The sequence below is a fragment of the Populus trichocarpa genome, chromosome 3 (genome assembly GCF_000002775.5).
Source record: "Populus trichocarpa isolate Nisqually-1 chromosome 3, P.trichocarpa_v4.1, whole genome shotgun sequence".
Taxonomy (NCBI): Eukaryota; Viridiplantae; Streptophyta; class Magnoliopsida; order Malpighiales; family Salicaceae; genus Populus; species Populus trichocarpa.
Genome location: NC_037287.2, coordinates 4,985,575 through 5,005,166, shown reverse-complemented (window position 1 = coordinate 5,005,166; position 19,592 = coordinate 4,985,575). Strand labels below are relative to the sequence as shown.

At 32.3% G+C, this 19,592-nt stretch overlaps 2 protein-coding genes across 5 annotated transcripts; both read right to left on the bottom strand.

Annotated features, from left to right (window-relative positions):
* Window positions 1-3,990: 3,990 nt before the first annotated feature.
* LOC7478175 (mitochondrial import inner membrane translocase subunit TIM23-2) lies at window positions 3,991-4,934 on the bottom strand. The gene has a single exon (XM_002303177.4). The coding sequence runs from the start codon at window positions 4,805-4,807 to the stop codon at window positions 4,250-4,252; it is 558 nt and encodes a 185-aa protein (XP_002303213.1). The 5' UTR covers window positions 4,808-4,934; the 3' UTR covers window positions 3,991-4,249.
* Window positions 4,935-12,846: 7,912 nt separating this feature from the next.
* Window positions 12,847-19,197, bottom strand: LOC7480810 (dihydrolipoyllysine-residue acetyltransferase component 2 of pyruvate dehydrogenase complex, mitochondrial). Of its 4 annotated transcripts, none has more exons than XM_006385347.3 (19): window positions 18,964-19,197; window positions 18,604-18,679; window positions 17,896-17,951; window positions 17,605-17,702; window positions 17,479-17,519; window positions 16,704-16,759; window positions 16,554-16,628; window positions 16,375-16,467; window positions 15,863-16,111; window positions 15,667-15,739; window positions 15,385-15,485; window positions 14,841-14,926; window positions 14,685-14,760; window positions 14,008-14,075; window positions 13,851-13,917; window positions 13,660-13,755; window positions 13,476-13,578; window positions 13,305-13,400; window positions 12,847-13,192 (listed from the first exon to the last, which is right to left on the bottom strand). In XM_006385347.3, the coding sequence occupies exons 1-19, from the start codon at window positions 19,000-19,002 to the stop codon at window positions 13,122-13,124; spliced, it is 1,620 nt and encodes a 539-aa protein (XP_006385409.1). In that variant the 5' UTR covers window positions 19,003-19,197; the 3' UTR covers window positions 12,847-13,121. The 4 variants fall into 4 exon arrangements, with proteins under 4 accessions (XP_006385409.1, XP_024453708.1, XP_024453710.1 ...); XM_024597940.2 differs by having other exon boundaries at window positions 17,590-17,726; window positions 18,964-19,192; XM_024597942.2 differs by having other exon boundaries at window positions 17,590-17,702; window positions 18,964-19,192.
* Window positions 19,198-19,592: the final 395 nt, after the last annotated feature.

Here is a 19,592-nt window from a genome sequence, read left to right as displayed (position 1 = left end):
GTAGCTCCATCTTGTGGCAGTGGTTTGTAGTTATGTGGTTTATTGACTTCAGTTTTAAAACTGTGATTCGACTTGTTGATATGATCTAACGCTAATTAACTGCTCGGAAACGTGTATTTTTTTATTAAAAAGAATTATTTTTTAATATTTTTATATCGTTTTTTATTTTTACTAATATTAAAAATAATTTTTAAAAAATAAAAAATAATTTAAAAAATAAAAGAAATCTTATAATATTTTTATAAATATTCCTTTGCTTGATCCTTTCTTCATCATTGATTAAGGTAGCTTCTATAATTCGAGGGAGAACATGGTACGGGTTTTTTTGTTTTTTTTATCAACAGCATAAATTTATATCTCAATTTAGTTAAAATATTTTTTATTTTTTTAAAATTTATTTTTGATATTAGCATATTAAAACGATTCAAAAATATCATAACAAATTAATTTAAAATTAAAAATTTTAAAAACATGATTTGACCGAATTCTAAATGAAGCCTATAATAGATGCATTTTACTTTCTTTATCTTTTTATAATGAATGTTGTATTTTGAACATTATGTTATGTTTTTATGTCTCATTTTTCTTATTTTTTTTATTTTTTCTATTTATTTTTTGTTGATGATAAAGGGGGAGAGAAAATGAAAAACTAAACATCGGGAAGGGAATAAATATAAATACATGTTTAAATAATTAAGGGGAACGATATATTTATAGATTGCATATTATTGTTTAAATCTCTAAGGGATTATATTACAAAATATAGGGGGATATACATATCTTTATATCTACAAATATACATTAACTGTCATCATAAAAAAACGGAAGATTGTTGACCAATAGTCATATATTAATATTTATAATATTTTTTATTTTGATGATAACAATCAAATGAAAAATGAATTAATGATATATTTGGATGAGATTAAGTTTAAATAGATTTTATATGAAGATCACATCAATAGGCATATGAAATTGAATAAATAAATTCATCAACAAGTTCAAGATACAAAGCAAGTAAAGACTTAGCTATTAAAGATTCATTTTAGAGCTTATTGTTAAATTTTTATATCTTATTTAATAGCAAACTAAAATAAACTCACACACTTTACATTGCATGCATAAATAAGATTGATATACATTTAATCGGTTCAAGTTTCACCAGGTTTGAAACTGCCAAAACTGGTATTTAAGTTGAACTAGTTGGCCGTCTGGGTCTACCAAGTGAACCGATCAACTGTTGTTCTTCCGTGATGAACACCTGAGGATTTTGTAGGAACTAGTCGATCGCTTTAGCCGTCAGAAGCATTCTAACAGCTATAAATTGCTAGTTTCTTTTGGAAACATATATATATATATATATATATATATATATATATATATATATATATATATATCTTTTATGCAAAATTAAAGAGATTCTGAACATTATGATATAGAAGCTATTAAAAAAAATAAAAATCATCAATCCTAACGTACTTTAAGTTGTGCTAACTTAAATCTTTGTATTCTAGCACAGGAGTATAAAATCTCACACTCATTATACTTACACACCTTCAGTCATCTTAAGTTTTATTGAATTAGCTATAGATATTATAGTTTTCAATTGTATAATCTACTCTTTGAGAGAGTGAATCTTGTTTTAAACAAATCATAATTGTAAACACTTAATAGTTTGGAAAAACTCTTGACATTAGTGAGATATTATCACCAAGAAAAAAATCTTGAAGAGGAGACATCTTCAAGTCATGTAATTGTTTGGTGTAAATTCATAAAAAATATTGTATCTTTCACTTGAATTAGTAAAAAAATACAATACTCGAGTATGGTTGGTAATTGAGGTGTGGATGTAAGCTTGTTGAACCGTGTTAAGAACCAAGTTTGCAATCTCTTTTTCCTTATCTCATACTTTAATTATATTATTGGTTATTGTGTTATATGTACTTAGTATGAATATTTGCATTATTTAACATTATTAGTAGAACATCAATTCACCCCCCTTGAATGTTATTATTGCATTAATCCTAGAACAATAAGTATATTTGCTATTATTTTCTTGTCAGCATGCCAAAATCTTTGCTCTCAAATGGAAAAGAACATGTAGAAGGTAAGAACTTTCAATCGTATTGAAGTGTGTATGCTTAACCGCAGGTTATCAATCAATCTGACTCAGAGCTTATTGAGGAGTGTGGTAGATGTTGCTTTTTAAAGTGTTTTTTTGCTTGGAAATACATCTAAATAATATTTTTTTTTCTAAAATTTATTTTTAATATCAGCACATCAAAACGATCCAAAAACATAAAAAAAAATTAATTTGAAGCTAAAAAAAATTCAAAAATTATCAAAAGCATGATTGGACCATAATGGCAAATGAAGCCTTATTCTCATAGTCATACACTTGATTTGGAGTTGACTTGGCACAAGATCTGAGTCAATAGATCAAGCGCATTGGCTCGAGTTGACTCAAAATCTTTTTAAAAGATCAAATCGTTGTTAACTGTGTCAATCAGGTCACAAGTTAACTACCAAGTCGATCGAGTCAACTTTTAATTGACTTTTGTTTTTAGATCAGGCCTGGGGTGAAAGGCAATTTGATTCGTCAAACCGGGATAGATTTAATAAACATGCTTATTCTTATAAATGTTACTTAATGGTTTCCCTGTTACATCAAAATTCCATATAAAAAATAATAAATTCTACACTTATCCTTTTAAACAACCAAGTGTGACTAGGTTACTTTCCATGCAATGTTACGAGTCAGAATAAATTTTTTTATTATAAACAAAATTCAAGGTGAGCTTTTTAAAAAAATATTTAGACAACGACATATTAGTTTGATTTTGATTAATACAGATTAACCTGCTAAATATGTGATTCGATCATAAATTTATCTCGATCCAATAACTTTTTTTATTTATTTAACGACCAATTAAAAACAAAAAAAAATATTGAAAGATAAAATTGAAAAAAAATAAGTCCAAATTAAGCACCTATAAAAATAAAATGAGAATAATTATTTATTAAATATCATAATATATTAAAGGTAAAGTTTCATTTTTCAAAATAATATGGATGTAAGAGTTATTTATAATTTAATTTTTTAATTCCTTGAAACTATTAAATGGTGATAATTAAATTATGCTTTAATCAATTTTTACTTGCATTTTATGTGGTGAATATATTGATTATTATATTTTAATATTTTTTTAATATATATATATATATATATATATATATATTCACAATTTGAATGTCTTTAATTATTAATTTGATTAAAAATATATATTAGGTTGTGTGTTTTGTTATAGCTTTTTTTTTAAGAAAAACCAAAAATAAATCTTGATTAGCAATTCAAATATTAAATAAAATAAAATTTTAAAAAATTATTTTAAATCTTTTGTGCTTATATATACACACATATGTCAGAAAATGTCTCTTGAATAACCAAAACAAAGATTATTTAAAAAAATTAAAAAACCTGAAGAACCTATAAAAATTAAAACTAAAAACAATCAATATAAAAAAAAATAATAAACAAAAAAATCTAAAAACTCAAGCCTATTTGATTGGCCCATTGCGAATGGATCTCTATATATTATATAAAAAAAAACTCATTATCAATATTATAAAAGATAAATAATAAAAAATTACGAAGAGTAACTTAACTAGTTAAACCTTAAGTTTGTTCTTCAATGATCACGAATTCAAGTTCTCTTAGAGTTACTAGAAACTTACATGAATTCAAGTTCTCTTAGAGTTATTGAAGATTTACATGATCATTAACTTCAAGACTCGTGATATTAGTTAAAATATATGCAAACTTGTCCGGATATCCACATTAATAATAATAAAAAAAATAAACGAGATAATTTCTTCATATTACTGGTCACATTTCAATATAGATGGGCTATAAAAAAAACACAAAACACAGGCGGTTTAATATTTTAATTAATAATATGGATCATGGTAATTTATATTTGTCACTAACAATTTTGGCACAATAAAATGCTATTCTATTCATCATCGATCAGACCAGTTCACAAGTAGCATCAGTTATTTCATTCTTCTGCTAATAATTTCCTTTGAAATCCTTCATTCCAACAGGTTTTTAATCATTATAATAACTAACAGATTCATCCTCAAAACTGAAACAAATTACACTAATTTTTTTTTAAAAAAAAAAACCTAAAAACCCTTTTTTCCCTTTTCTTTTAATTTGATCTCTCCTTTTTCTCTAGCTCTCTTTCCTTCAAATCATTGCATACCTCTTCAACGCCTGCTTCCCAGCCACCACCGCACCAGCAGCTAATCCACCAAGAGCACCTGCCACTGCCGCTGACCGAACCCCTCTGGCCGCCCTACAAACCGCCCCAGTTCCAAGCCCAGCTGCCACGCTACTCCACACATCATCCCTATCGGTGACCGCTACGATGCCACTCTCCATCATGGCATAAATCAAACCCGCAATCCCGACCCGGTTGCCCCAGATCCGACCCGAATGGCCAGAGGAGTTGAGGATCCTATTGACCTTGAGCTTGAGGGTGTCAGTGGGCTCGAAGGATCGGAGGGCGGAGAAGAACCCGGAGCCGCCGCCAGCAAGAGATGCGGTGAGGTAGGCGGAGCCAGTGTAGAAGGTAAGGTTTTCGCCCCAGGAGCGGCGTTGGCGGAGAGATTCTTCGGTAAAGAGGAATTCCGGCGAGGTGGGAAGGTGGTAGAGTGTTTGGGAAGGAAGGTGAAGATCCTGATAGGGGTTGTAGAGACGGGTAGCCGGTGAGGGTTGATCCGAATTACTATCGGAGTAGGACATTCTTAAAAGTTGCAGGAAAAGTTGGAAGCTTTGAGAAGGTCGAGAGAGGGAGAAAAAGGGGGAAGAGCGTGTGTGTTTCAAGGAACGTGATTTGTTTTAGGGATTTGATTACAAATTAGTCATAATGTGGTTTACATTTTAGTCCCTGTAGTTTATAAAACCTCACAGGACCTTTGTCCTTGATATTTGTTCTTTTTTCAATGATAGGGGTATTTCCGAGATTAAATCTCCCTCTCAGACCATTTTAGAAGCACACCCTTAGCATCGATTTTCAAGCGTAGAATCTTTCTTTCATGATCATCTCCGTGGAATGTAAGGCACAAGAGACAACAATTTTATTTTAGTACTTCAGCATTTAAATCTTATTTTATATTTAAAATAGCGAAATAGATTAACTAAATACTTAATTAGAAACTTTATGCATTTCATATCCATACTGTATTTATTTGTTTATCTGAATAATTTGATAGCATTCCATAAATAGTTTTAACTTGCTTATATTAAAGTCATAAAAAATATTTACAAAATCAATTTAATATTTTTTCAAAAAAATAAAAAAAAACTTTTGAAAAATATTAGAAAAAAAAACACTAGAAACTTAAAAATACAAAGATTGAAATTTTACAATATATCGTTGACCGGTGAGAGCCCTGTTGATGAAAAAAAATTGATTTGAAGAAGAAAAGTCCAAAATCAGATGTTTATGGACTCAATTAAATTTTATTGAAGGTTTAATTGAATTTATGGAAGGTTTGATTACAAGAAAAATTGATGTTTAAGTCAATTTTGGCCAATACAAATGGAATGTCATGCCCTTTGACTTAAAGAATGCACCATCTGAATTTCAACGCATCATGAATGACATCTTCAATGCACATTCAAAATTCTGCATTGTTTACATTGATGATGTACTTATTTCTTTCACATTCCATAGATCAACATTTCAAACATCTACATACATTCTTTCATACTGCAAAACAAAATGGTTTAGTTGTTTCTAAAACACAAATTTCTCTCTTTCAAACCCGTGTCTGTTTCTTAGGTCATTATATCTGCCAAGGTACTGTAACACCAATAAAGAGAACTTTAACCTTTACAAATAAATTTTGCTAATAAGATTACTGACAAAACCCAATTGTAGAGGTTTCTAGGCAGTCTTAATTATGTTCTAAACTACTATCCCAACATTAGTCGTCTTGCCAAACCTTTACATGACAGGCTAAAAACCAACCCCATTCCGTGGTCTGACCTCCATACCAACCTCGTCAAACAGATCAAGAAACAGGTCCAAACCATTCCTCTCCTCCATTTAGCTAACCCGTTAGCTCCTAAGATAGTCGAGACCGATGCCTCTGACCTAGGATATGGTGGGATTCTTAAACAAGTACAAGATAACAAAGAACAAATACTTCAGTACACATTCGCTCACTGGAATGATTGTAAAAAAAATTACTCCACTATAAAAAAAAAAGATCATTTCAATTGTTCTTTGCATTACAAAATTTCAAAGTGATTTATTAAATCAAAAATTTCTTTTACGTGTTGATTGCAAATCTGCAAAAGAAGTTTTACAAAAAGATGTTCAAAATATTGCTTCAAAACAAATTTTTGCCCGATGGTAAGCTATTTTAAGCATTTTTTATTTCGATATTATCTACATTAAAGGAGATTTAAATTTCATCCCTGATTTTCTAACCCGAGAATTCCTTCAAAACAAGTCCTGATGCCTCCTAAAGCAAAATCCAAAGACAAGGGGAAAGGCCCCCAAACCCAGCCTACAAAACCAGAGAGCCCCAAGCCTTCTGCAAAACTCATGTTTTCAGCCATCGTAGCTGCCAAACATATCAAATCCTGGTATGAGGCAGTTATTGAAGAAGAAGAAACTACAAAACCACCATAGGTACAAACAGACGCAGTTCAACATTCCACAGGTACAAACAGACGCAGTTCAACATTAGGTTGACACTATATCCAAATCACCAGAATTACTCCTGACATTACAAAAAGTGTCTCAACAGGCCTCCAGTGACTCCGTATCTCAAACAGGTAGTATTTCCAAATCCATTTCAAAACCCCAAGGAGGCATTTCTGCTTGAAAACCCCTCCTTTCTTTACAACAAACTAGTTTTCCAAAAATCAAATCCAAATATATTTTCAAAACTAATTTCCAAAATATTTAAACTATGAAAGAAGGATTTTATCATGAAAACCCTTCCATTGCTGTTTCAAAAATTTTCCCTCCAAACTGGTACTACAAACCCTGGAATTTAGCCAAACCACAATCCTACTATGCTACCATCCTTGAGATTACCAATTTTGTCAAGTTCAAACACTTCAAACTACATTCAGATCACACTAAACCGACATATTCTACATGCATCATTCACAAAGTTATCCATCCTAAAGATTGGGGACAACCCTTACATCAACCTCTCACCTTCCCTATACACTTCCGTACAAACCCCCGGGACTTCAATACTTTCTATATATATTGGGATTACCAACAGGCATGGTTCAATGCCTTCCTCCTACAAAATCAAAACCATAGTCATTCTTGGCTTTTCTACTTCTATAGTGTCATGAATACTACAAACCTCCCCCTCTGGTTCCTCCAATGGTGGGACTACTATGGTTGTCATGTCGACTACCTCAAAGAACATCATCTGGTTGAAAATGGTTACCTCCATTTCAAAAATAATTTTCAACTAACTCCTTCTGAAAGGAAGTTTCCTTCCCTTCTCATTTTCTGTACAAAGTTTTTTGTTCCATGGGTATGTTCATGGTTCTATGATTATAATATCCAAAACAGACATCTAGTACTTATTCGTAAATTCAAAATCAAATAGTGGGATTCCTTTGCAGCCGAATCCAAAAGTTCCAAATTAGCTGTTACGGAATGTTTACAAAAATATCAAACAGCTCCCATCATTGATCATCATCCCCAATCAAAATTTCTAGCCCGGAAGGCTCAAATGACAGCTCTCATTGCCTCTGCTCGAACTGAGGAAGAATACCTACAAATAGTACAAGACATTATACAAAGCCAAGACCCGAAAATAGTCTTGTCCCAATCCAGCTCATCTGACTCGACATCTTCTGCCATTTCTCTTGGAGACGATAATAAATATGACTACTTTGGCATTCTGCCACCTATCAAGAGACATTAAAAAAAGTATTTTAGGCTTTTAAGGCTCATCTATTTCGAGCCCATATCTTTTAAACTCAACTGTTTTGAGTCCCTTTGTTTTAGGCCCATTTGTTTTAGGCCTTTTTCTACAAATATTACCTGATGCTACAAACAGACAAAACAAGTGTCGGTGGCAAGAAGACAACAAACAAAAAACATGGGCAATTTCTATTTTTTCATCACCCAATCATGGCAGGCAATACCACATGGGTTCTGAAGGAATCTCCAAGCTTTTCAAAAGACATTTTGGCCTCTTCCGTGTCAACTCGTCTGTAAAAGGGCACTTTTAAATCCTTAGGAGGCAGACTATCATTTTTCCCTCGGAACATTTTACTCTCCTCTGTAACCCATATCCATTCTCCTCTGTAACCAATATCTCCTCTATTAATTTACATTACAAATTTAAGTAAGATTTTATTTTCATTATTTACACTCTATATTTTATATTTCTGTACATTTAAGTATGCTATGTGTTTGATCAAGGATCCTGACATTGTTGGTCTTGTCTTGTTCATTCGCATAAGAAATCTGTTTATATTTGCTTGCATTTATTTATTTGTTCTTTTCACAAAATCAGTATATCGGCTGGAAACCTGTAACCCGATCTAAAAGATCATTCTCAGGTATAACAACGCCACGTACTGTTCTGTTTAACTTAGTTTTGGTGTGTGTGTGTGTCTATATATATATATATATATATATATTTGGTCATGATTTCATCATTCAAAATTAAATTGGTTGGGAATTAAGTTTCTTGATTGAATCTGATTTCATGATTTTCATGTTTACGAGATTTGTGAGTTAATCCAAGTTGATTCATATTTTTTTCCATTACTTTTTTAAATTAAATTTATTTTTTTTATTTTGTCCTTCAACATTAAGTTGTTCAATAATTGAGCTTTATCATATTATTCATTTTTCTTTCGAACGTGGTATCACGACTGGATTAGAGATTTTGCATCTTGACTTTGGTGGGCTTGAATCAAGTTTTTTTCATCTTTTTAAATTATATTTTTTCCTTAATTTTTATCCTTCAACATTTTATTCCTACATATTGAGTTTCATTTTTTTTTTTGTGGAGTTATTATGTTCTCATTTGATTTATTAGGAATTGATATTCAAACTTTTTTTCCTGTATTTTTTTCTATGAGATTATCCTATTATGCTCATGGTTGCGAAGTTTGCAAATTAACCTGGCTTAACTGGGTTTTTTTTTTTTTTAATTTGTTTTTAATTTTATCATTTATCATTGAGTTGTTTTATATCTGGGTTGGCTCAGATCAGATATAGTTATTAAACCCGGACCGGTCCGACGGGTTGATCCAGGACCCGATCAACCCGATAGCTAGACCGATCTAGATAAAACAAAAAACTGCCCAGGGCAAAAACCCGGCCGACCCGGGTTTGTTTTTTTTAACCTGTCTCGAAGGTTCGCATATACTCTTCTACTCTGGCTATAAATACATGTCCGTACTTTTTTGCATGTGTCTCAAAACTCCCATCACTCACATGTTACATTGGAAATGATATTTGTTTTCTTTTATTGTCTTCCCATTCCTTCAACTCACTCGGAGTGAGATCTATTAAAAAAAAAAACTTGAAATATCTTTTTATTTATTTTGGGTGGCGTGTCTTAAAAATTATGAAAAATGAGTAATTTTTCAAGTAATTCAAGGCTACTTAAATTATATTATATATTATCTTTTTATTTATAACTCTTTTTTTTACTTAATCTGGGCTAGTCAAAACTTTTGCTGGGCCTAATTTTAATTGATTATTTGTAAATTTTTTAATATTTAGGTAAAAAATTAATGAGATGGTGATGGCAAATCAGGTTTCCTCCAAGTGTTCGATTGGATAATTCAAACTCGAGTAAAAAAAAAAAAATTACTAATAGTTCAAATAATTTCCTAAAATAGCATTTTTTTTACTTGAATTATTTGAATACTCGCCCTTACCCTGGACTTCTGTCCTACACTATCCAAAAGCTTCCCCTTCCATCAGCCACTATTGGCACCAAGTCCTTTGTTTTTCACAGTGCCGGCAAAGGCCCTTTCACCGTTGTCTCTTATGTTTCAATTTAAAAAATATTAAAAAAATATTTTATTTTTTAATGTAGTATTTACAATCCTTTAACATATATATTTTATGTTAAAAAAAGTTATTTTTTTAATGTGGAGTTTGAAATCTTTTCATATATATACTCTATGTTCACAAGAAAAAAATTCAGTTTTTCTAATGTGAGATAAAAAAACTTTTTTGTTTAAATACTTCAACTTAAAAGGATAATATAATATCTTTTTAATATAGAATTTGAAACCCTTTAATATATATACTCTATGTTCACAAGAAATAAATTGTTTTTTCAATGTGAAATTTGGAACCTTTTAATATATATACTCTATGTTCATAAGAAAAAAGTTATATTTTTTCAATGTAGGATAAAAAACTTTTTAAAATATTCTTTTAAATTTCATTATTCACAATATAAAAATTTAAAATTATTTACATGTATAGTCTATATTCACATGAGTTGTTTCTTAATTTTTTCATATGAAATATTAAAATTTTAAATATATATTTTAAAAAATTCAGGTTAATCTAGGTTGACCCATGAAACCTGGGACCCGACCAAGGCTCGTTGGCCGGGTCAACCCCTGGGTTGGGTTTGATAACTATGAGATCAAGTTCTTTTAACTTTTTTCATTGTCCTTTTTTTTGTTTATTTTTTGTTGTTATATTTTTTAATTATATTATTTAAATTATTAATTCAACCAATAACTCGAGTCTTGAATTTTTTTTCCTCAGCATTTATTTTTTACAATGAATTTTTTTTTGTCTGGCCATAGCACAGCATCGGCTACAAATCTGGTATATTATAATAAGAAAATAAGGAATTATATTAGAATTTTTTTTCAATGGAGTTGGAAGTGTTACTCTTCTTGCAATAAACATTTTTATTGCTATATAATTAAATAAGGAAAATTTTGAATTGACTTGATCAAATGTTTCAATATGTATTTTGATTTTGATTTATCAATTTAATTTTTAATTATCATTAAAAAGTAATTTAAAATTTATTAAGATATATTTTTTAATTTATTTTATTAAATACATACATTTATTTTGATGGTGGAAAGGATTTTTATTTTTTGCGTTGAAAAAAAAAAAAAATCTTGGTCCATCGAGCGCTTCACCCTGAAAATATATATAGCCCGGTAATATCTGCAAAATCATTGTTCGGAATCATTGAACGCTTTCTGACAATGTGACTTCATCATGAACATAAATATAGTTTAGCTAAGAACTAGTTTCTTGACATAGCTCTTGTTGCGGTTTGGATCACAATTTGTTTTTAACATGAAAATCAATATTTAGATTGTCAATTTATTTTTATTGTTATTAAATTTAATATATCACTTCAAACTTGAAAAATTTTAATTCAACCTTTTTATTTAAACCAAATTTTAAATTAAATCATACAAAGATATTGTTATATCTGATCTTGTTTATTAGATAGATTCGAAGAAAAAAAAATCATATTTACTTTGATCAATCCTCTAAACCTCTAACCTAGGTTATGATCTTTGGGTTAAATTAATTTCTTTTTACTACATGGTAAAAATATAAAAAATAATTCACAATCAACCCAATACAAAAAACCAAAAAAAAAAAAAAAACCAAAGGATCAATTAAAAAAAGTCATGGGCATGCTATTAAACTTGTTACATTGGTTTAAACTTGCAAAATACCAACTTGACTTTTTGCTTGACTTAAATTTTCAATTAAATTATGTGAGAGTTGTTTCAATATGATTTGTGAGAGTTTCAAAAAAAAAAAAAATTATTTATTTTATTTTATTATATGATAAAAAAATAACCGAATTGCAATCACCTTAATATTAGTGATAAATTTTAATAAAAACCTAAGAACTTAATAGAAAAAACACTAATAGATAAAAAAAAAAGCCCATTCTTGAATGAGAACCTGTTAAAAAAAACCCAAACATGTAGACAGAGATTGATGCAAGAGAGGGGGGTAAATAACATATCATCTAGCTCTTTTTTTTGAAAAAAAAAAGAACCAGACTATTGTCTATCAAATAACCATTTTCACATCCCAAGCATGAACTGACGACGTCCTTGTTATTACCGTCACATGCGAACGAATTCAGCTGTGGCACGAGATTGATATAAAAAGCTTAAAACAATATATTAACCCAGTTCATTATTATTCATATGAATAGTTAAATCCATCTCATGTCTTTTAATGTATATTTATAACTATAATGCTGTTATAGCTTGGCTTAATGGGTGATGGCTTGGGATTTGGAATAGGATTTGATGGCAGGAAGATGGCTCTACCTATTAGCCATGATATTGATAACTCCTGGTATATGCTTCTTGTTTCTTCGATCCTCGTCAATTTTTCCTGTAGACTATGGGAATATGTCACGATAAGAAAAGAAAAAAAAATAGACAATCAGGAATACCTGAACAGGTAGTACATGAAACGAGTTGCCCCTCCTCCCAAGCGCACACAGAGCTAAAATGAAAATCAACAAATCAGGAGTAGTTGCTGCTTATTCATATTTTGAAGGGCTTCTGTCTTTCTAGTCTGTGATTCTGAAGAAGAACAGGACGGGGAGAGGGAACTGAACTTCAATTGAAACACAACCCTTACGAGGCAGGGGAGCTCACTTCCACCATAGATATGAAGACTTCGGTATTGAAGGAATGGGAATTTTACTTCTACTAGTTTGTATAACATGGCATGTTAACTGGGCACTGCTTTCTAAGTTCCTAAGCGAAGCAGATTATTAGTGCTGTTTGACTTTGACATGACACAAGTCTAGGAAACCTCATGTTTATTACCCACAAAAAAGGGTTCTCACACTCTGCAACTACAAAATTGAGCTCGCTGTTCACGCCTCAATTCCCCACTTATTCCACCAAATGTTGTTTTGCCAAGACTACAGAGGGAGTTTCCTGGGTGATGCATAAACGCCAAACAAATAGAACTCAGCAATGACAATGGGGATTACACCAAGTACCTCGTTGTTAATCACCACCGCGAATAAAAGAAAATAAGTGTCAAAAGAAATGATGAAAGTGGCCGTAGAGTAATCTACAGCAACATTGACTCTGGATTCTCAATGTAGCCTTTGAATGCTTTTAGCCATTCGGCACCAATTGCACCTGAAAATGACCAATTGCGCCAACAGGGTTATATCATCACAATTCTCAGAGATGGTGTTGAATAAAGCTAAACACGTTTGTATGACAAAAGATGGTTAACAGAACTGCTTACCATCTATAACACGATGATCACAGCTTAGAGTTACAGACATGAAGGAAGCGAATTTGAAATCATCAGGACCAGAACCAGGGATGACCCTCTTCTCAGCTGCACAGGGACAAGTCAATATCAGAAGTGGAAGCTTAATTTGGTCTGGAAGTTGTTACCAAGTGCCTATCTTACCAGACCCAATTGCTAGAATGCCTGATTGAGGAGGATTAATGATCGCACAAAATTGCTTGATGCCAAAGGGCCCTCCCAAGTTGGAAACAGTAAATGTGCCTCCCTGAAAAAGGAAAAAAGACAAAATTCGTAAGGAATTCACATGAGACAACAGTCCACTGGCCAACTGAGACAGAATTCCAACCTCATAATCTTCTGGTTTCAAGCTATTCTCTTTTGCTTTTTGGGCCAAATTCTTCACCTCGTCAGCAATTTTGGATAGACCTTTCTTGTCTGCATCCTGCAAATTTTACCACATAAAAGCATGTCAGGCGCTCTACACCCAGAACAAAATCAAGAAACTTTTTGCGTAACAGAAATTGGACAATAACTCACCCTAATAACTGGGACATATAGTCCATTATCTGTCTGTACTGCTACATTGATATTAACATTATTATACCTGCATTATAAGCAAGAAGAGAGACATCATCTTAAATATGGTATCACAGATGAATCATTAATCTTAAGAGTATATTAACCATGTACTTACTGGCGAATATAGCTATCAGTCCATGAACTATTGCACTGGGGAACTTTCCTCAGAGCCAAAGCAGCAGCCTGTAGTTACAGTGACATGAAATTATTCTTCAGCAAAAATTTAAAAAACAGAGACAATCAATAAACATCTTAAAGTCCAGAATGTTAACAGCTCAAGGTTATGGCTCAGATAGAGGAAAACATTGACTCAGTTTTTCACTTTAAAGAATCTTAGGATAGTTCCAATGTGAAATGTTGGTGCCTTGTGGTTTTGATAAATTGTCTCCTGTCCACAGGACAACCACTCCAAGGATCAAACCCTACCATCAGTTTGAGTTCAAACTTCCACTCAGATGAATTGAGCTTTTTTCAACAAAAAAAGAAAGAAATAAAACCATGCTAAAAGACTTTCCCTTTGCCACAGTTGACAATCTAGTCAAAAGAGCTCACTCTAAAAAGTAAAGTGAGATAATCCAACCAGAAAAGGGATGCTTCTAGGTTGCGATAGATTTTTTATGCAAAATTTCTGGGACTCTAAAAAGTAAAGTGAGATAATCCAACCAGAAAAGGGATGCTTCTAGGTTGCGATAGATTTTTTATGCAAAATTTCTGGGATGAGGTCACTTCTCGTATTTCCAAACAATATAGTAAGTGCTTCAATACTACACATGAAGAAGTATATTCGTATACCTTGATTACAAGATCATTTACAGATATTCTCTTCCCACCTGAAGTCTCTTGTATCAAATTGAGTTGACTCCGCAAACTGTGCCCAAAAAATCTTTTTAAAAAATATGGAACATAAAGATTAATTGCATTTATAAGTTGGCAAAATCTAACACTAACCCCATAAGTTTGTCGACACATGTATCCACTGTTAAATAATAATGGGGAATAGTTTGCTTTGATAACAACAAGCGTGAAGCTGTCACCTGTCAAAATGATGCCAAGTTTTGCCTCAAGACAGACTTTGATAAAGATAATATGTGGTAGACAAAAAGAAAAAATGTATGTGAGAGCTTGTACTAAATAATATGACATCATGAGTTACTTAAATGCAGAAATGACCAAGAAATAAATCCTAAAGTTTAAGAATCTCATACAAGCTTAATGAGAAACAGTTGCCAGACTGGCACCAAATTTCTGGGGGAATTTAGTGAAAAAGACATGGTTACATTTTGAAACAGAAAGTTTAACTGTGATTTTTCAGCCAAAAGTTGGTATTTCAGCTTTGGTAGAACAAAGAAATTTCAGGCATGCATTTGCAAACCTCAACATCTAACAGAACTTTTATCCATAAATAGTGGACCAATGAAATAATGTTCCCTGCCAACATTCCTTAATCCTTACCCGTGGATTAAGGCTAAACAATGATGGTTACAAATATTACCTTCCTTATTTGAGAATGAGGGATATCCACATAATCTAAAGCAGGAGCTGAGGTGTCCTTGGCGACAGGCTTTGTTGCTGGAGCTTCCTTTCCTCGTGAAGCTACAAAATGGGGGAAATTCTTCACTGAAGCATATATATTTTGACTAGAACAAGAAAAGCCAAGACCATTCACATCACACACTAAACAGCCAGCATATAACATTTATCCATCAAATCACCGGGGATAGAGAACAGCCAAAAATACCAACATCATCAGGTGTAGACAGCTTAATTGTCATACCCAAGTAATCTTCGATATCAGCCTTCACAATATTGCCATCAGGACCCGTTCCTTTGATACTTGAGAGGGGTACCTATGTCCATGATAAAGAAAGTGCATCAATAAGTGTAAATTGAAAGTGGATCAAGATCAATAAATGCCTTTCCATCCCTGAATGAAAATATTCTAGTTGTACTAACTACTTCAAATTACTAACATTATGATCTTCAGCCAATTTTCTTGCAAGAGGACTGGCAAAAGTGCGATCTCCATCAGGAGCTGCACTGGGCTTGGAAATTTTTGGTTCTGGTAAACTAGCTGGTTTTTCAACTTCCTCCTTGTGTGAAGCAGGTGGGGTAGGGGCAGAAGCCTCGTTAGCAGAAGTAGCACCACTTCCTGATGCTGAAGGATTGTAATCCTTAAATTTTGCAATGTCTTCCTCATCTTCAACGGTAATGGCAATTACCTATATATAATATAGAGAAAAAAATTTTATCAGCACTATGTAGTAGTATTACCAACACCAGAGACCTAAATCCGAAACTAAAATGTTTAATTTTACAAAGAAAATTATGGAATCTGAAAGGTGGGCAACAGACAACCAAAATGTGTTCAGTTTGCTTATTTCCAAGATTGAGTACCCTACTCCCCAAAGAAAGAAAAGAAACAAGAGATGGAAAAAGAAGATCTCAGCGCACAACTTTGCCAACTGCCAGATAAAGTCAGTACCTCGCCAAGTTTAATTTCTTTTGCTCCATCTCCCTTCAATATCTTTGCAAGATAACCTTCTTCCATACATTCCATCTCAACAGTTGCTTTATCCTGAAAAAATTATGTAAAGGGAAAGCATCAATATTTCCATGACAAACAACATGTTAAGCACAGCTAGAACTGTATAGAGACCCTACTGTTTCGACTTCACAGAGTACTTCACCGGTAGAAATCTTGTCACCCTCCTTCTTCAACCACCTTGCTATATTACCCTGAAATTTCAGAAACAGTCACTTAGCAGACCAAGCCTACAGTGTTGTTCCAAAAAGATTAAGAAAGATACATGCCTCTGTCATTGTGGGTGAGAGAGAAGGCATTCCAATCTCTTGGTGTGGAGGAAGACCTGCAACATATAATGACTATTAAATAACCCTGAATGAAGCTTGAAGCTATGTCAGAAACATGATTTCCATCTTAAACCCTCGCCAACAAGATGAAAAAAGAACATGAATAAAAGTAAATTTATTCATGTTACTTTACAGTCTCCAGTTCAAATCTAGGAGATATGAGCATTTTGTTTCTTAAATAAATCCATGTTGTTAAAAATCAAATTAAATAAATAAACATAACAACTTCCCCATTGATTCCCTGCAAACTTATCCCACCATCCTTCCATATCTGAATTCTATTTTCCACTCATGACAAACTCCCTCCACAAATATTCAAAAACTGTTATTATCTAAAATCAAGCAAGTACAGATGAACCACATGCCTAACATTTTGCCCTACTCTGGCAATGCAGTAAAAGAAGAGTAATTTCAACAGAGTATAACCCAAGTGACAAGGTGTCTGTCACACTTCACACAATCACAAAACTACTGTGATTCTCAAATGCAATCATTGAATAAATTTCAATCATGTTATCTGATGCCACTTGCATGATAGGTGACAATTCAAGCTGGGTTTAAAGGGTGAAAGGAGCCACAATATGGTCAGTGTAATTCGTAATCAAGAATTCAGAGAGTGAAAAGGAGATCATCAAGGTATATGGATGAGATGTGTGATAACAAAGCTAGATCAGCAATTCAAACAAAGAAATAAAAATTTATGCACAAACTCTACCTGAATCAGATGAAAACCCTCTCTTCCAGTGTACCTGTGAACTGAGATTGGAAAGAAGAGAATCAGAAAAATGGAATCATCAAGAGAAGGTGTGACCAAGAAGGAACAAACCTAAGCAATGCATACCAAGCAAAATCCTTCATAAATAGTGGTCCAGCAATAGGGCTTCCCACTTTCATAAACGTCCTAGAAACATCTTTCTTAGATGCACCGAATGACATTGCCTTCATATCAACAAAAAAAAGTAACTGTTCGCAAACTGAGACAAACTTCAATTAAAGCAGCTTACAAAAAAAAAAAGTAGGAATAAATAATGGATCCAAGACAAGGGAAGAAATGTAGAAATTGCAACAGAAGGATTCCAATCACAGCATCATGCAGCATATTATAATGATTGGGCGATAGAAGGCTACTTACAGTGCTATTAGCAGCAGCGCTAGAGTACCTCCTTTTTTCCATAACTGCCCAAGCATCTGGCAATAACAAACTTACCTTAAAACAAATAAAAAATTATGCAAATTCCACTCCACAGTCAACAAGCAGATGCACAATTCACACTCAAAATCAGCAAACCACAGAGCTACGGCGATAACCATGAACATTAGACACCATGTTCTATCACTTATCACTTCCCAAATTTCATAACTGCAAGTCAAAACTTCCAACAACACCACACTTACCTCCCGTTGAAAAACATTTGCTGCAACAACTAAAAACAAACCCAAATCCCTTAACATGCGCTTTTCACTTGTCATCTTTTTATTCCTAAACCTCATCCGCCATTAAAATTTTCTTACCAATCAATCAAAATCAATCTACACATATCTAATCATATATATATATATATATATATATATAAAACTAAGCATCCGAAGTACGGCAACCAGGTGTTTGGGACTATAGCAGCGGTTGTTTTTTAAAATGTTTTTTCACTCGGAAATGCATTAAAATAAATATTTTTTTATTTTTAAAAAATTATATAAAATTAAGCAAAAACAAATATCAAATTTTGCCCAACTGCTGTTTGGAATGCAATACCAAACAGGGGCTATAAAACTACTTGATCATAACCATTAGCATCAGATTTCAACGATTTCCCATGAATGCTAGAGATTATAAACATACCGTTTCTTTTACCACCGGAGAGGTGAGAATCATTTGATAACCAACGCACCAAATCGGCATGCTGGTGATTTCGTAACTGCCGAAACCACAAAAAACAAAAACAGTTATTACAAATCATAAGTTAATTAAACAAAATGAAAAATCAGAAAGGAAATTAGAGTTTTCCACAAAATAATTAAAGAAAATAAAAACTGAACCCTCAAGTCAAAATCGAAAAAAGAAAAAAAGACAAACTAAAGATGCATACAAGAAATTTTACAAAAAAAATCCAGAAATTCAATTTACGATTATTATTTAAAAAAATACTAGAAATGAGACGTTCAGCAAATAACAATAGAGAGATCTGATGATAAATTATACCTTTTTTGAGTGCTTAAATAGGTGAGAAGCATACGCCATGACTGCTGCTTCTGCTTCTGCTTCTGCCGCTGCTGCTGGTGGGCTAACTTCAATCGACCGACCAATCAATCAATCAACTTCTTTCAAAGCTCGAAATTTTTTGGAAAATATGTGTTTATTTTTTAGGTTTTTGTTGTTGTTGTTGTTATTTTATGTTGTGGTCAGTTTGGGGTGGCTGGCTGCGAGAAGACAAATCGCACATGACTTTCGTTTTGAATTTGTTGTAATTACAAACGAGTCATTTTAATTAATAACAATGTATACATAGGTCCCTCGAATATTCAAATTGATTGAAATCATCCTCCATTTAAAAATATACCTTATGCATAGTTCCTTATAGCTAATTAATAGAAAAACTAAATAAAAATGTCCAGTTGTGCATTGTGAATCAAAACTACTTTAACTTTGGATTCTAACAATGGTTATTGTTTCAACTCTCTTTTTATTTAGGGCATTTTTAATGTCTCACATGATTTCTTTTTTTTTTGGTTTTTGGACGCCATCTTCTTTTATTTTTGCCACTATCTTCCCTGTTTCATTTGCCTGAGCTTATCGGCTTCCACATTTAGTTTTTTGTTAATATAGTTAGG

Bases quoted from the DNA above. Each gene is read 5' to 3' on its own strand.
- LOC7480810 (XM_024597940.2), bottom strand. From the start codon at position 19,002: ATGGCGTATGCTTCTCACCTATTTAAGCACTCAAAAAAG. The intron at 16,629-16,703 runs GCATGTATCTTT...CTGAAATTTCAG, and splicing joins TCTCACCCACAATGACAGAG to GGTAATATAGCAAGGTGGTT. The intron at 13,756-13,850 runs GTGAGTTATTGT...TAAAATTTGCAG, and splicing joins TATATGTCCCAGTTATTAGG to GATGCAGACAAGAAAGGTCT.
- LOC7478175 (XM_002303177.4), bottom strand. From the start codon at position 4,807: ATGTCCTACTCCGATAGTAATTCGGATCAACCCTCACCGGCTACCCGT.